General features: G+C 34.6%; 2 protein-coding genes across 5 annotated transcripts; one reads left to right on the top strand and one right to left on the bottom strand.

Moving 5' to 3' along the window:
- Positions 1–3410: 3410 nt before the first annotated feature.
- On the top strand, positions 3411–4083 carry LOC21397678 (60S ribosomal protein L27a-3). The gene has a single exon (XM_010104186.2). It carries the CDS (start codon positions 3470–3472, stop codon positions 3908–3910), a length of 441 nt encoding a protein of 146 aa, XP_010102488.1. The 5' UTR covers positions 3411–3469; the 3' UTR covers positions 3911–4083.
- Positions 4084–6453: 2370 nt separating this feature from the next.
- Positions 6454–10956, bottom strand: LOC21397677 (DEAD-box ATP-dependent RNA helicase 30). 4 transcript variants are annotated; one of them, XM_010104185.2, is made up of 10 exons: positions 10673–10956; positions 9954–10537; positions 9480–9659; positions 9227–9385; positions 8968–9122; positions 8489–8581; positions 8292–8377; positions 7979–8205; positions 7005–7238; positions 6454–6921 (listed from the first exon to the last, which is right to left on the bottom strand). In XM_010104185.2, the coding sequence occupies exons 1-10, from the start codon at positions 10726–10728 to the stop codon at positions 6818–6820; spliced, it is 1878 nt and encodes a 625-aa protein (XP_010102487.1). In that variant the 5' UTR covers positions 10729–10956; the 3' UTR covers positions 6454–6817. The 4 variants fall into 4 exon arrangements, 1 of the variants encoding a protein (XP_010102487.1); XR_002902714.1 differs by lacking the exon at positions 6454–6921 and adding an exon at positions 7388–7674 and having other exon boundaries at positions 7160–7238; positions 7859–8205; XR_002902716.1 differs by lacking the exon at positions 6454–6921 and having other exon boundaries at positions 7163–7238; positions 7859–8205.
- Between the last annotated feature and the right edge of the window lie 6639 nt (positions 10957–17595).

Raw genomic sequence — 17595 nt, 5'->3', positions numbered from 1 at the left:
CAGAAACTCGAACTCAAATTAATGAACAGTATTTTTTCTATTCTTAAAAATACTATAATTTTTTCCTTTTAATTCTGACTGAGATGATTTTTTTTCTATGCGTTCACAACGAAAAGATGAATAAAATCTCACCTATATACCATATTAAAATTTTCCATCAGCAATGAGATTTTATTAAAATACTATCTAAATACAATTCAAGTTTTGACTCATTTAAACACAAACTCAAAAAAAAAATTATCTCAAATCATAACTCAAATGTACGTAACTAAATACAAACTCAAATTATAATTTTAATTTAAATTATAACTCAAATTTAATTTAAATTTAATTTAAAATTTATACTCAAATCATTTAACTCAAAAACGATAAAAGAACGTACCCTAACTTTCACGGCGTTCTCATTTTGCCAAAGTACAATACAAACCAAAGCGTAATTGTCACCTTTATGTGTACTGACTTACTCTTTTTTTTTTTTTTCTGCAGCTTTTTGTTATTGTCCCATTATCTACTACTTTTACACGTAAGAAGGAAAGAAAAGAGAAAAAAAAGAAAATATATAAAAAAAATATGAAAAAAATGAAGTTGATATTTTTACAGTGTTTAATATAATAAAAAAAGAAAATATATAATAGTATAAATTATTATTTTATTAATTATTTAATATTAGTTTATATTTTAAAATAGAGATATAAAAGTAAATTTAATCATTAATAAGTAGATTTGAATTTTTCTTTTAATTAATGTCCACACTATAATTATTTTTCATCTTATTTTTCTTTTTCTCCTCTCTTCTTTCTTACTGGCTCCGTTCATTTCGCTGATTCGAGTTTAAAATTTGAGTTGAAATGTGACTTTATGTGAGAGTTTTTTACTGTAGCAAAAAAGTTAGATGTGATTGTTTGTGAGAGCTTTTTACTGTAGAAAAACTCAAATTCTAAACTCGAATCAACGAAGTGAACGGGGCCTAAACAATCAACTCTATCATTTTTCATCCAATAATCTCTCTACCTACTTCATTCCTTCCACTTTTTTATTATACCAAACACACTCATAACGTTTGGTTCATGGATTAGAATCATGTGATTATAATTATTTTTGATTTACGTGTATTGTTTGTGAGAAAAAATACCGTAACAAATCATGAACTATGATTCGAACCATGAACTATGATTCGAACCATGAACTATGATTATGAATCCTTTTACCAAACGTCTAATTAATCTTTTTAGTCATTTTCATACCCCGGTCACTTTCCACGTCATTATTACCATATAGGGACTAGGGAGTAGGGATTTCCACCTTTTTGTTGCTTATATTAATAGCCACTTCACTAGCTACTTTTGAAAGACAAAAATTAAGTTGACAAGCTATATATTAATTCATATAAAATGTCAGGAAAACTACTTTAAAATTTGTTGAAAAAAATACCAGAATTTAGAAACAAAATTTATTGATTTACAAAAAATATAAAAAATTAAAAAATAGAATACTCAAAATTTCATTCAATATAATTAATTTTCATTACAAAAGAACGACTTAATATAGGCAAAACATAATAGAAAATTAGCCTAATTTGTAAATAAAAATACAAAATTTCCAAAAAAAAAAGAAAGGGACCCGATGGACAAAATTAGCCTATTTATAACCAACTGTAGAAATAACGTAAGTTACCAAGTGTTAGGAAATACGTCGTATCATATTAGGAATATATACCAGCTAATAAAGGGGACCCGATGGACATATATTAATTAAGCTACTATAATCATGACAATACTTATTAACTCATAAGTTCATTACATGATTATAAGTTCTAGTGATACTCCACTAAAAGCCTATAAGTGCACTCTCGAGCAATACATTATATTTACAAAGCTCCAATTAGCTATTGTCCATGACTTTATTATATTGTGTATCATTCCCATAGAATATCCATGATCTACTTGAGGTTAAATTTCATTTTACCTTCACGATTATATTTATCTTATGTTCCGTCATCACTCCATTAGAAAACCACTATTTGTACCAATACAAATAGTAAACCATTAGATAACAGATAGTAGTCTAATGGTTGAACGCTCAATGTTTTCCAATCTCGGATAATGCCATAAGAAGATATCATTAACTCTTTTAATAAGAGCTTGGATTCACTATTTATGAATAATAAATCTACGCATACAAGAGTCATACCACCAACATACCGATAAGCGTATCTTCACACAATGTCAGGATGTCTCCCTCTGGCACATCAAAAGGCATAAGTCCAGTATACAGATTATTATTCATCTTAGAATTAAGATGATAACATATGGTTAGTCAAAAGTGAATTGTTTTATTCAAACGAAATTATTAATTGAAACAATTTAACTTTGGTACGATCCAATATAGATTCCACTGTCTCTACCCATGAAGTCTCACCTCCGACGACCAAGACAAGTCGTCTCCGGTAGGAAGTAGACAACATAATAATCTTAACATGAATAAAGCGCTCAACTTTATTTCATCGATTGCGAATTATATTATTTAGACTATCTTTAGATTCGTGTCTTTTGTATATTCTTCACATTATATGCACGATCTAAATATTTAGAGCGACAGCCTCAGACTTCCAGTTTGCTTATCATGCATTCAACTAATATAAACGTAAAGAGGACAAAATACTTGATATATGAAATAAACAAATATCTATTAAATAATCAAAATTTCCAATGTACATTGTTACATTTATTCCTGAAGGACATAAACGCTAACATCTTCTACCTCACGAATGCCATCGTGCTCAAAGAGAAAGACCGATCTCCGTCTTCTCCAGCAATGTTGACGTTGTCGGTGGCGTCATTCCTTTGTTCGTGTAAGTTATAGAGATTTGATTTAAGTAGTAAATGAATCATTTACCAAGTAAATGATTATACCAGGTAAACGAGTCATTTTTAATGTAAACAATTTACCACTAAATTGAATTATTTACCACGTAACTTATTATACCATTGAAAGAGCTCCCTCTCTCCTCTGATTCATAAATAGCTTGTTAGAATCGCGAAGCCCATGACGGTAGAATTGACGCAACGTTAGAAAATTAAAGCTCACAAGGGGGTGGTAATTTGTGTTACGTGTTGTGTTCGTGTCGTATTTTAATCATTTTTTTAAAAATTTACAATCAACCCAAACACGACTTGTGATACAAAATTTTTTAAAAATCACAACACGAACACGACACGACCACTTTAAATATGTTATTTCTCTCATTTCTCCCAGCAAAAAATGGGAAAAAATTCCTAATTTTCTCGCTAGACAATGGGCCGAAGTTAGGTTAAGGCCCATCTGTTATATTAGTAAAAGACAAACAATGCCCAGCCCATAATCAATTCACCCTTTCCTCCTAATCCTATATATGACTCTGAAACCCTAGACATATTTTTCTTCGCCGTAGCCCCAATTCACACAACCAGAGCTTCATCTCCAGAGAAAAATGACGACGCGATTCAAGAAGAACCGGAAGAAGAGGGGCCACGTGAGCGCCGGGCACGGCCGGATCGGGAAGCACCGGAAGCACCCCGGCGGTCGGGGAAACGCCGGAGGAATGCACCACCACCGGATCCTGTTCGACAAGTACCACCCGGGGTACTTCGGGAAGGTCGGCATGAGGTACTTCCACAAGCTCCGGAACAAGTTCTACTGCCCCATCGTCAACATCGACAAGCTCTGGTCCATGGTTCCCCAGGACGTCAAGGACAAGGCCTCCAAGGACAATGTCCCCCTCATCGACGTCACCCAGTTCGGCTACTTTAAGGTTTTGGGGAAGGGCGTCTTGCCGGAGAACCAGCCGGTCGTCGTCAAGGCCAAGCTCGTCTCCAAGATCGCCGAGAAGAAGATCAAGGAGGCTGGCGGGGCTGTTGTTCTCACGGCTTAGGTTTTTTATTTTTCTTTTTATTTCTGATCGAGAAATGGTGTTTGTTTGTTTGTTTTTCTTACTTTTGGTTTTTGTTATGAGTTAGTTTAGTTTTTTATTTTGTTGCGCATTTGGAATTGGACCGGTTATTGGTAATTACCCAATGGGAAATGCTATTACAGATTTTGATAGAATTTATGGATTACGTTAGTTAGTGATATGCTCTGTGTTAGATTTGAATAATATGAAATGTGCTTTAATTTTTGGTATACAGCGCCTCTCATTTGCGGATTCAAATTATTTTTAATTTGAAGTAGGATATGACATGGGTTAGATGTGATATTTTTTTAAAAGTTTTTAATTATAAAAATTTAAAATTAAAAATTTAAATAAGTGAAATGAATAAAGTTTAATTTATCTGATTTGTTTGAAAAGTTAATTGGAATTAGCATATAGTGAAATCTTAAGGTTCGTTTAGTTCGCTGATTTGAGTTTTTAATTCGAGTTGAGATGCGATTTTATGTGAGAATTTTTTACTGTAATTAAAGAGTTAGATGTGACTGTTTTTAAGAGCTTTTTACTATAATAAAACTTGATTTGTAAACTCGAATCGGTAAGTAAACGGGGCTTTAATTGGATTGTTGAAACTTATTTGGGTTTGAAGCTGTTCAAGAGGGTTGTTATATGGTGTCTGGAGTTTAATTCATGGAAACGATGTCGGTTCCATTTTATAATTTCACCGTTCAAGGTTCACCAAGTAATATATCAGTTAAGGATTCACAATAAATAATTGTATAAAGTTCCTTAAGGCTTCGTTCATTTTACCGATTCGAGTTTTTAGTTTTAAGTTTCTACAGTAAAAAATTCTTAGAAAATGTCACATTTAACTTTTTCTGCTACATTGAAAAGCTCTTAAAAAATGTCACATCTCAGCTCGAATTAAAAACTCGAATCCGCGAAGTGAACGAGGCCTGTAATCCTAAAATTTTAGTTTGTTAGTAATCGTATTTCGAACAGTAGTGTTGGGAATTCTTCACCCGTTTTAGTAAAAGCTCGTATTCAAGAATATGAAAGTCATTATTCCTGATAGAATCATTTGGATTGTTGAAAGCTCAGTATTAGGACATTATTAGTTCTAGCTTAAGTTATGTTGGGTGATTGGTACAGTCACGGCAGTGAAAATTTATAGAAGTTGTTTTCAAGAATGTTTCCATTCATTTTGTTGGTTTGAATTAGGTCTGTAAGTTTAGACCGAACCAAACAGGTTGGCTTGAGGCCCGCTACTATTAATCCGGGCCCGACCCGGCCCTAAATTTATTGAGCTTAGAGCCGGGTCGGCCCTCTCTCATTTAGGGTTGGGACATCATATTTTCAAACATTTTTTTAAAAAATGCCTTATTCAAATCTCGGGTCGGGCCATGCTAGCCCTAAACATTTTAGGCTTAGGGTCGGACTGACCGACCCTCTCTATTCCTTTTCAGGCCGACCGGCCTAAACTTACATATCTAGTTTGAATTATAATTTAAGTTTTTACTACAGTGTTCTCTCACAAAAATTTAAATTCAACATTTTTTGTTAATGTTTTCTCCTACATCAATTAACATTTTAATTCAAGTTCTCAACTAAAATAGCGAAACGAACGGAGCCTTTTAGCATATGTGGGCTGGTGATGCATGTGTTTTATCAGCAATTTAATATGGTTGTCATTTTGGTGATTTTATTGTTTTGATTGGAGAACTTTCACACAACTCAGAGGGTGCTCTTTGTAGCTACTAAATTACTTGCGTAGATGCAGAACATTCAATAACGCATTTTAGCACACTTATTTAAATTCTTGCATCAGAAAAAAGGAGTATTTATTGAATCCGTCAATCTGATTAATCTGCATAAGTCAATCTAGTTTGTTGGATTGAATTTGATTTAAAGAATTTTAGATTGGTAACAAATTAAATGTAATAGTGGATTGGATTGCGAATTGAGCATTTTTCAATCAACATAATTCGTCAATTCGAACTATATATATTATATATATATTTAAATAACATATGTAGTAGTTTTTTAATTATATAATACATTTATATAATATAGGTATATATGCAATACATATACATAATTTACATAATTTTATGTTATGATATGTTTTTGTTAAATTTTATCATTAATAATATTGAAAAAGAGATGGCTATAAGAGTCAAGGTTCAAAATGTAGTCTAATCAACAAATATGCAAATCCAATTTTCGATTTACGTGTATTTTTTGTGAGAAAAAATACTGTAACGAACCACGAATCATGATTCGAATCAGCGAACGAATCCCTCTACCAAACGCCCTATAAATTGGGGTCTGACGAATGGGTAACAAATTGAGATTTTTTCAATCCGTTGTAACAGATGGGATTGTAGATTTAACTCATAATCCGATCAGCGAAAAAAAAAAGGAAAAATTGAATTACTTTCTTATGCGGGGTATGTTGTAGAGCGACACAAATGCTTGCAACTACACCAAAGGTTTAGTAAAGATAACGAGTGAAATCATCCAAAAAAAAAAAAAACGCTATCTTTGCGCAGTGCATCAATTATCATTATTTTAATTTCAATCCCATATAAATCAATGAAATTACAAGCGTTAGCAACGAAGCTTTTGACCACAATGGTGAGGCTAAATTACATTGATATCTCGCGCCCATAAATGTGTCCATACTTGCTCATACTGATTAGACTATTGGACAAATAAACGTCAGAACTAGCAATAATATGAGTATTCTGTGCAACATTTTAAAAAATAACAACAAATAACGACTACCCTAGAACTTGAGTTATAATTGCTACAACTTGTATATCAAGATTAATATTAAGGAGCATTGATAGATAAATAGGCTGCAAAAGAAAAGAGCTGAAATTCTCTTGCACCAAAAAGTTGGTAGCTACACTACCACGATCTTTTGTTCCCGAGAGGCACGGTGTTTGATCCGGATTTCAAAGCCCTGTTGCCAAAGCCCCCTCGCCCTCTGGACCGGAAGCTTCCCCCAGAACCTAACAGAAAACAAGAGGAATAGAATTTGTCACCTATAATTATATATAGCAGAACAACAATTCAAAACAGGGTGAGTTGTCACCTCCTCCGCTTGAACCAGCTGACCGCACCAATGCAGACAATGCAGGAGTCACAACCTGACCTGCTTCTTGCAGGATCTTGATCAATTCACGAGCGAATTTCGCATTCGCATGCGTAAAAAAGGTGAGAGCAGTTCCCCTAGCCCCTGCACGACCAGTTCTCCCAATCCTGTGGACGTAATCCTCGAGGCTTGATGGAAAATCATAATTGATCACACATTTTATGTCCTTTACATCTACAACCAAAAAGGCAAGAGTTTAGATCAAATGAAAGAAAAGTTAGAAGTCCCAAGACAAGGAGAACACTGCAAACAACCTTATCCCTGCACCCTAAGATCTGGAGATCAAATTTAAGATAACACATTCATCACATAAATGTGCCCACCTTAATTTTGCAGGGATAAGGAGCAGCTTCACCACCACCACTTCCATATCCAACAAATCAATAAGCATGTGTGAGTCAACCGGGCTGCAAAACAACCAGCTCTGAACAGTGGATGGGCAACGATAAGTCCAATTCCGTTACCTAGACACCGGATAAAAGGAGCCATACTACTGCGGGCACCTCCATTGAATAGCTAAACCAAAACCCACAAGGCAGTACTAAACCGTCTTAAAACATGAGTTTCGTTACGATCGCAAATATGAATGCGCTATAGTGACATGCTGCCTCTACAATTAAGTTTAGTGTCCAAATCAGATCAATTAAAATTTTCTTCTGAAGAGCAAAGTCAATAACCATGAGCTCGAAGATATTGTCAAACCAGAATTTGATAAAGTTCCTATTATGTAGGAGAAACCTATATTTCTTCCAATGCAATTCAGTGAACTCTTGATCAAGTATAAGAACACCTACCTTCGCACCCAACCACAAGTTCTATTCTCAATAAACTGGACAGCAGCCGGCGACTCGCTTATCTTTGAAATTTCAAGACCCAAAGGAAACCAAAAGACTCCTAAAACACAGTGATCCTACCAAGACCCCGTGCAGCCACATCAGTGGCGGTCATTATAGGGCTTCTGCCACTCTTAAATTCAGCCAGGACCCAATCCCTTTCAGCCTGATTTTTGTCACCATGGATGGATAGAGCAGGCCATCCATCCATTCGCAATTGCCTTGTTACTTGGTCACATGCTTTTTTTGTCTCAATAAATATCAGAATCTTGCCCGAATCCACCATTTCTTTGAGTAGTTTTATCAGCCTGCACAGGTGCGAAAAGTTACAGCATTACACCGGCAAGGCAAAACAAGTACCTTCTTTTGCTGATATGTCAGGGTAAAGACAAACCTATTATATTTCTCCATGTCAGTCACAACTTCAACAACTTGGTTAATAGATTGATTTGCCTTCAAATTTGGTGATCCAATGACTACCTAGGAAATGTCAACAACAATTCAGCAGACATTGAAGAAGAATTTAAACAAAGTATATCTCCTCATAAAAGCTGAAACATCATGCGAGTTAAGAAGAACTTGAAGACAGACCTTATAGGGATTGCGCAAAAACTGCCTTGCTAGGGCTTCAACCTCCCTTGGCCACGTAGCGCTCCAATACAGTGTCTGCCTATCTGGTCGGATCTATAGTAAAAATACACTAGGTTTAATGCAATTTAGACAAAGTATTTATTCCTTTGACAGCACTTTTACACGCTGGCCCACATCCAGATCTCAAATCAATATATACTTAAATAGAATCATATCCTGGCCATGCACTTGATTGAATCTACAATGTGCAATTCTGAATTCAAATACTTTATTGGCCCAAAAGACCTGGTGCTATTTAATGAATCATGGAGAAACAAATCCACGAAATGGCTAAAGTAGGAGCATTAGAATGTCAAAAGATATCCGAGCTCCTCTAAATTATATATATATATATATATATATAGTTGTTTAGAAAGTAGATAGATCTCCAAAATAAAAATTCTCAAGGAAACTTTTCTAGAGTGACAGAAGAACCATACTTGGGAAATAATTTTCCGTATCTGAGGCTCAAATCCCATATCCAACATCCGATCAGCCTCATCCAGCACAAGGTAAGTCACTCTTCTTAAATTTGTGTGTTGAGCTTCCAACATATCTATCAGTCGACCAGGTGTGGCAATCACAATCTCAACCCCTGACAAATGCTAAAAGCAATTACATTCCAGTTCCAATAACCTGAGTTGTTTTAGACTCATAAACTTCCAAATTATTCGTAGTGTACCAAAAAAAAAAAAGTACCTCTTTTAAGATCGCGAATTTGAGGTCCTTTCGGAGCACCACCATAAATGCAAGTACTCCTAATACTAGCACGTACACCAAATTTTACAGCTTCTTGAATTTGAACGGCCAATTCCCTAGTAGGTGCTAATACTAACACAATAGGACCCTCACCTTGTGCTGAAAGGTGTACAAAGGAATAATCAAGAAATAAGCAATTATTTAATCGATAAAACCAGCAATTGAAGTCGCAGTAAACGCAGCGAATGCTTACCTAATTGAGGTTGTGCGCTCACATGAACCAAAGCCGGCAGCAGATACGCCAAAGTCTTCCCTGAACCAGTCTCAGCAATGCCAATTAAATCCCTACCCTTGAGAGCCATAGGCCATCCTTGAGCCTGAATTGGCGTCGGTTCAACAAACCCCAATTTCGCAATCACATCGAGACAGTAACCTAAACAAAACAAGAACACATCAATACAGACCAAAAAAAAAAAAAAAAAAAAAAAAAAAAGTCAATACACAGCCATAGCAACAATAACATTAACGACAAGAGAAATTCAAAACAGTAATCTAAACAATCATAATTTTGAGCAATAAAAAAAAGCCAAAAAGAAGAAGAAACGTCTGAACATAAAAGCTAAGCACGTCAATATCCCAAAAACCACTGTATAAAAGTTGATAAACAGTTATAACAATACTCAAATAACTTTCATCCATGGCCAGAAAACTGCCAGAAAACTAGTACCAGGGAAATTCGCCTCCTCAAACCTCCGAATCGGCTTCGGAACATCTTGCCCTTCAACCGTGATCTCCCTCCTCACCCGGTACTGCACTACCTCATGCTCCGTCATGGCCCTCACAGAAGGAGATTCTACGTAGAAATTCTTCTCAAAAGGGACCAAATTTCCGAAATCCTGCCTGGGAAGAGCCACGTTATCCAGGTCCCCTCTCGACGGCGGACCGTGTCTGCCTCCTCTTCCACCGCCACCGCCGCGGCCATCAAAACCCCTCCCTCCACCGCGCCCACCGCCAAAACCCCCGTCGAAACTCCTATTCCCGCCAAATCTGCCTCCGCCACCGCCACGTCCCAAATCAAAACCCCTCCCTCGTCCCTCTCCACCGCCACCACGGCCTCTCCTGTCGCCACCGCCGCCTCGGCCTATATCAAACCGACCGACCGGCGGCTGAAAGGGCGGAAATCCATTTAAATTCCCAACATTCGGTACAGCTCCGTGAACCGGCCCGCCGTAAGAAGCTGGAACGCTGCCGCGGCCATAGCCTGTGCCCCGGCCGCCTATCCCCGGTGCTGGTGCCGGGCCCACAAGGTCACTGTACAAAATCAGGGAAAAAATTCATATTTAACGTTGTTTCAGAAAAAGGAAAACAAATTGAACACAAACCGATCGCCGACAAAGGAAAAAGAAAGATCTTGACTGGAGTTAGGTTTTGAAACAGAGCGCTTACCTCCGGCGATCGCGGTAGGAGCTGGGATCGGCGAGGCGGTGGTCGTACGGATTCATCGTTGAAGATTTGATTCTCTCTCTCTCTTAGGGTTCAGAAGCTGAAGAAGAGAACTAGCTAAGTTGTACGATATCTCTTTACCAAGAAAGAATAATAGAACAAATAATAATAAAAAAAAACTTGATTTAGATTGTTCTATTTTATATAAACTGGATTTTGCTGTTTGCTTGGTCGGCCGGAAAATTGGTGTCCCGGTTGGGGAAGAAAGAGTTAAGAAACTAGAATTCCAGGAGAACAAGCAGGAAATAAGCTTTACCCATTATAAAATGACCCTTTTATAGAGTTTTTTTTTTATTTTTATTTTTAAAAAGACTCAATTTTTGAGTAAATTGAATAACTTTTATAAAATTATAGAAAAATTACCCATTTTTTATTAATTTTAATTTCATGTTGATTATTAACTAACTTATCAAACATTTAGTTCATAAATTCAGAATTATTATTTATAATTATTCTCAATTTGTGTGTTTTTTATGAAAAAAAAACTGTAATAAGTCACGAATTATGATCTGAAGCATGACACGAATCCTTACTCCAAACACGTAATTAGCGATTACTGGTTAATCATAATTATTATTAATTAACAATGGTAGAAAACCACCATTTTCTTAAAAAATAAAAAATTAATCTATTTGATTAAATTTTAAATTTTACGATAGTCTGTTAAAGAAATGGTTAAAAAGGGATGCTTTATCTAAATTTTATTTTTCTACGCTTTCTCTTTTTTTTTTATTTATTTATTTGCTAGTGTAATTTTCCCCGGAGCTTATTAAACTACATAATACATGGTCCATGGTGCCTAGAAAACAAGGAACTGCAAAAATACTTTTAGAATGATGAACAAGAATTACATAATTATTATTGCGCCTAGGGGTGTACTCGGTTCAGTCGGTGTGGTTTTTCGCACCGCTGGCCAACTGACCGTCAATTCGGTTATGGAAAGAGCGAAAATCGAAACCGACCGACCATGCAGGGGTGGTCGAATTGCACTGCCCACACCCAAGTCAGTTTGGTTTCAATTTAAACCGCGTTTTTTTTTTATAGAAAAACCTAATCTCAGCTTCAGAAAAGCTTACCCACAGCCGCGAATTCACAGGGACTGGTGAGAAAATCGGAGACTTACTTTCGGTCCTGGGAGTCTAGGAGAAGCTCGACTAACAATCATAGAATAAAACCAAATTTTAGAAAAACAACACGTAAAAAAATCATAACCTTAGAATATCCAATGAAAGAAACCCCTACCACGAGGTCTACGATGACGGCAGAGGAGCGACGGGGCCAAAGGAAGGACGGTGGCAAGAGAGAATAGTGAAGGAGAAGTGGAGCGGCAGCGGGATTTAGTGTTTTTTCTAAAAACCAAATACTAGATAGGATAAGAAATGAGAGAGGGTTGAAGGGGTAAGAGGAGGGTTAGGGTATTTTGTGTCAAAGGACTTACAACGTCGTCGTTTTTAGTTAAAAAAACAAACTTTTTATGTTTTTCTTATTTTTCGGTTCAGTTCGGTTAAAACCGAACACAAAAACCCATAAACCAAAACCGACCGACTTATCTTACAGACAGTTCAGTTTCAAAATTGAAATTTTCAGTTTTCTCATTTTCGGTGCTTCTCGGATCGGTTCTGTTTAGGTTTGGTCGGTGGATGTTGGTTTTGGATATCCATGAGTAGGGGTGGCAATTCGTGTTGGTGGGTCGTGTTTGTGTCGACTTGTTTATTAATCGTGTCAGAAAACATCAACCTAAACACGACTTGTTTATTAAACGTGTTAAAAATGTCAACCTAAACACGACTCATTTATTAATCATGTTAATCGCGTCAACTCGTATAATAAATTAATATATTGAATAAATAATTAATATAATAATGACTTGTTTAACACCGTCAAGACAACTTTAACATGTTTATTGGTCAATTTATCTTTTTCTTTAAGAAAAATAAATGAATTTTACTTACAAATATTAAAATTCACATTATTTATATTTATTATGTCATGTAAATTTTCATATTATATCACATATAATTAGATTGTAGATGACACATATAGTTAATCGTGTCAATTCGTATTAGAAGGTCAACCTTAACCTAATATATTTATTAATCATGTTAATTGTGTCAACTTGATTATGACCCAAACTCATTTATAATAAACTCAAACCACTAATTTCGTGCAGATTTCAAATCGTGTTGTCGTGTCACTACTTAAATTGCCAACCCTATCCATGGGCACCACTAATTACGCCATCCTGTTGACTTTAATTTTTTTGTTATTTTTGAATCACCGTAGTTCTGGAAGGAGGTTGTCCGTTCGTTTTAGACTATTGGCCATATTTGTAGTTCTCTTGTTTATTCTATTATTGTCATTTTTGTTATTTTATTTTCATTTGTTTTGTCTTAGACTACTTAAATTGTTATTTTTGTTATTTTATTTTCATTTGTGTTGTCTTATATTATTGTCATTTTAAAATGATATATTATTAGATTTGATGTTGTTTTCGTTTTGATAATTTTATGTCTTTTCTGGTTATTCTCATTTTGACTTTAGTGCCATCCAAATGGTGTTGCCGTTTCTCTTTTTTAAGTTCATGTCGTATGTAGTGTTACGGTTTTTCAATTTACTATGTTCTAAATAGTGTTGTCGTTTCAAAAAATAAAATAAAATAAAAAAGGTAAATTGTAACATCCCACTTTATATTTCAATACATAAAGCACTTTTTTAACACCCTGAAAAAATTAATGAGATCAATTAAGGTAATTAAAATTTATTAGTGTGCCTAATCTGGTTTAATTAATTATTTATTTATTAATAAATATTTCTAACATGTAAAGTTGAATAATTTCAATGTATTTAAATATTCTCAGTATTTACATTTTTACCCAAAAGTGTGTTTGGGCACATTTCTGGACTGTTATTTTAAATGTTTGACACCTGTCCACTTTTCTTTTCTTTTTCTTTTTCTTTTTCTTTCTTTTTCCTTCCTTTCCTTCTTTCCCTGCCTGTGCATACTCTCTCTCTCTCTCACTTTCACTCTCATTCTCACTCTCTCTCCCTCTCCCGTTCAAAAATCTTCACCGAATCAAACCGGATTCGAACCAAAGGAAAATTTCAAGAAGTTTTCAACGCCAAGAGAAGGATTTGAGGTAAGGTTTCAGAAAAACCTCTCTTGATTCTTGGATTTCAGATTTCAAAACTTATTTTTGGTTCGAAATGGATTTTGATGGATTTTGAGTAAAACCATGGTAGAAATTGGAGATCTTGGATTCTTTGGACTTGATTCAGTACCTAGAACCCGGATCTAGTGGTTTCCATTTGAGATATCTTGATTTGGACTCAGATTTACAGGTTTTTTGGCTGATTTCACGGGTTTTCCTTGGCCTGCTGTACTTCACACGTCGACCGGACTGCATTAAGTCCACCGGTCGACCTATGTGATCAACCAAATTGCACACCACCGGTCGACCGGTGGTGTTGCACTGCACTGTCACCGGTCGACCGGTGTGCACTGGGTTTGACCCTGATTTTGAGGAGAACCCAAATTAGCTTCGTTTGGGGACCTAGAATGAATGGATTAACATCTTTAATCCATGTTTTGAGATTGAAAACCATTGGAATGATGATTTGAAACATGAAATAGTTTGTGAAACCGATAATTGAATTATGGCACACTAATAGGAAATCAAAGGATATAATTGAGATTGAAATTACTTTAGGAATGAGAATTGAATTCTAAAGTGTTGTCTTGTATCAGTGCTAGCTGAGGACTCAGATTGAGACGCTTGAGAAAGCAAAAGCCGGAATAGAGTAACGCTAGCCACATGTTTGATATTTATGAGGTAGGATTCCTTATCCCTTTCTTTGTGAGCCTGTTTTCAAAGAGTTTTGGCTTTGTAAATGTTTTAAAGAAAGTGCATATTTGCGAAAGAAAAGCATGTTTAAAAACAATAGCTTGATTTTAGCTATTGGAATTATAATGAACTGTTTCATAAAGTTTAATGAATGATTTCTTAAGACAAGAGATCTTGTGAATCGGTAAACCGGCTGATGGCCTAGATAGGATGTGGAGAGTGCATCCTTGAGGGCAGAACCTGAAACCCGACCCGGGGGTGATTAGGCTTGTGCACGTGGTTGTGTAAGTAATTTATCATAGTATAAATTACTTGCTGATGCTCGTAATATAGAGATTTTCAGTCATATTGCCTTTGAGAAAAAGGATGTGAGGTTCCGGCTGTTGTATTGGAACTGAATGTCTTATTTATTCATTTATTTATTTATTTACTTGCTTACCTATTTATTCATTTATTTATTTATTTACAAAGTTATTTCAAAATATATCCTACTGGGCCTTTCGCTCACATTTTATTGTTTTATAAATGTTAAACCCCTCCCAGGCGACTCTAGGAGCAGTGCGGAGTAGCTGAGTTGCTACCACCGATTAAGATAGGATTGTGTTCATCATTCTAGTGTACGAATGTAAGAATTTGTAAATTCTGTAAACTCTGATATTTGGATTTCTAGACTGTGGTTGATGTCTGTAATGTTATTTACGCGTGTCATGTATGTACAATGCTGAAGATCCTGTGGGTGTAGCCCTGAACATTGTTAGAGGCTTGAGTTTTAGTCTCTCCCTTGGAATGTATAATTTAATTTCCACTAAATGTCGTATGGAGACTAATTGAGCCTCTACATCACCGACCCCTGCCCCGGGGCGTGACACTTTTATAATGAGGAAATTACAATAAAGTACCATACAAAAGCTAATCTTAATGTTCCTATACAACTCGACATTTTCGTACATGTCGATCCCATACTCTAGCGTCGTAGTGACACAAAATTTACTATTTTAATTAGAAAATTAGGTATGATTATTATAGAAATATAATATTTTAATCAAAAGTTACTATTCACAAATAAGATTTTATTATGCATAGTAACTGTATATTACCCTAAAGTTTTCCTATAAATAGGCATTCAGAATTCATTATTCATTGTCTCAGAATTTCAGAAATGAAATTATTTTGCTCTTCCTCTTTCTAAAATACTTATTCTTAGTGGAGGTACTAGCTCTAGTTTTCCAGAGTTGAAGTTTTGCTGATAAGGTACAAGTTCTAAACTCATTACTATATATGCTATATAGTTTTTTTTACTATGGTACTGCTTAGGTAAATAATCCAGGTTAATCCATTATAATTCGTTATATTGCTCAATTACTGTAAACATGAATAGTACCCGCATGTGTGAATAGTGCCCATATACGTGGATAGTTTCTGAATGCATAAATAGTCATTATATGCATGAATAATACTCATATGCGCAAATAGTACCCATGTACGTGAATAGTACTGTATATGTCAATAGTATCCATACATGCAAGTAATACCATATGCACGAACCATATCCTATGACTGAACAATACCGTATTATACCCATGAAAACCGTATATGTGAACTTTACAAACTCTAGACAAAGGACTGAAGGACTAAATGATTGGACCTAATGGACAACAAGACTGGACAAATTTATAGACTTGAAAGTGAAGTAAAAATGGAATAGCAGTACCATATGTTTAGTTATTATGTTAATATTATTAAGCTATTTTGGTTAATGATATAGTATTGTGATTGTGATTATATTGGTTAGGAGTATATTTCTCTACGGGAAGCTGAGACAAGATAAGTAAAGTTTTCACCTACAACACAAATTAAAATATATTGAAAATTATTTTCAATACGTTTATACTTGATATATTCTTGTTATAACTTCTCATACAATATCTTTGCATTTGCTATGTTGAAGCATTACATTCACTTTAAAGTTGAAAGATAATAGGAGATGCTGCCTAAGTAATTATTCATAAATTATTTCAAGGTCAAGTACCTTCATAGGAGCATAGAGCTTAACAAAAGTTATTATGCCAATAGTTGGCAATTAAAGAAGTTAAAGTTTACTCAGGCAATATTCTCCAGGGCCCTAAAATGAACAAAAAGAATGAAGTAAAGAATGAGCATAAACGAGTTAACTTTCATGTGAGATAATAACATTGCTTACTGATCGTTAGCTCATCAATTTATTTATACTTGTGTTGTAGATAAGGGATGAAGTATATTGAATTAAACTGAAGAATGAACAAGGTGCCAAACTAACGTGTTAGTACATATGGAACCGACCTGCTGGGAGAAAAAGTTTAAAGAAGGCACTATTATATTTTAAATAATTACGAGTATGTATTTAAGACTTTATGCTGTGAAATTTTATGAAGCATGTTATGTAACAAAAGTTTAAATTTGTTTGAATTTTTGTGTAGTGTGTGTTATCAACTATTGCAATATATTTGAATATTCGTATCTTTATAATAGTTGCATTTTAAAAAGGAATGTTACATAAATAATGTTTTTGGAGTAAATATAAGGTTTTAAAATATATGAAATAATATGTTTACCGGTAACTAAATTATTTACTTATTCATATTTATCAATGAATATGTTATTTATTTTAACATATTTCAAAACATGTTTTTCACATTAAAAACACAAAAAAAGTACATGATTTGTCATGATTTTAAGAGGCCTTTGTAAAAATAACTCTTTTGAAAAGTTTTATTAGTAAAATAACTTTTCAAAAAATTTTATTTGTAAAATGACCTCTTTTTACAAAGAATGAGTAAGTGTCTTTCTTCATAAAAAATAGAAGAAGGTTATTTTGCTAATTTCACTTTGTTGGATAGTCATTCTAGCATATTGCCCTGATTTTTTTAAGCATGTTTATTGCTTAAGTTATTTTAAATAATCAAATGTCATTGTAGCTTTTTATTTTTTTATTAATTAAATGTAAATTATTATTTTTAAGTGAAGTGACATAGATATTATTTTTAT

The sequence above is a fragment of the Morus notabilis genome, unplaced genomic scaffold (assembly GCF_000414095.1).
Source record: "Morus notabilis unplaced genomic scaffold, ASM41409v2 Scaffold125, whole genome shotgun sequence".
In the NCBI taxonomy this organism is placed as follows: domain Eukaryota; kingdom Viridiplantae; phylum Streptophyta; class Magnoliopsida; order Rosales; family Moraceae; genus Morus; species Morus notabilis.
Note: the sequence above shows the minus strand (reverse complement) of the source record. Positions and strands in the feature narration are given on the sequence as shown.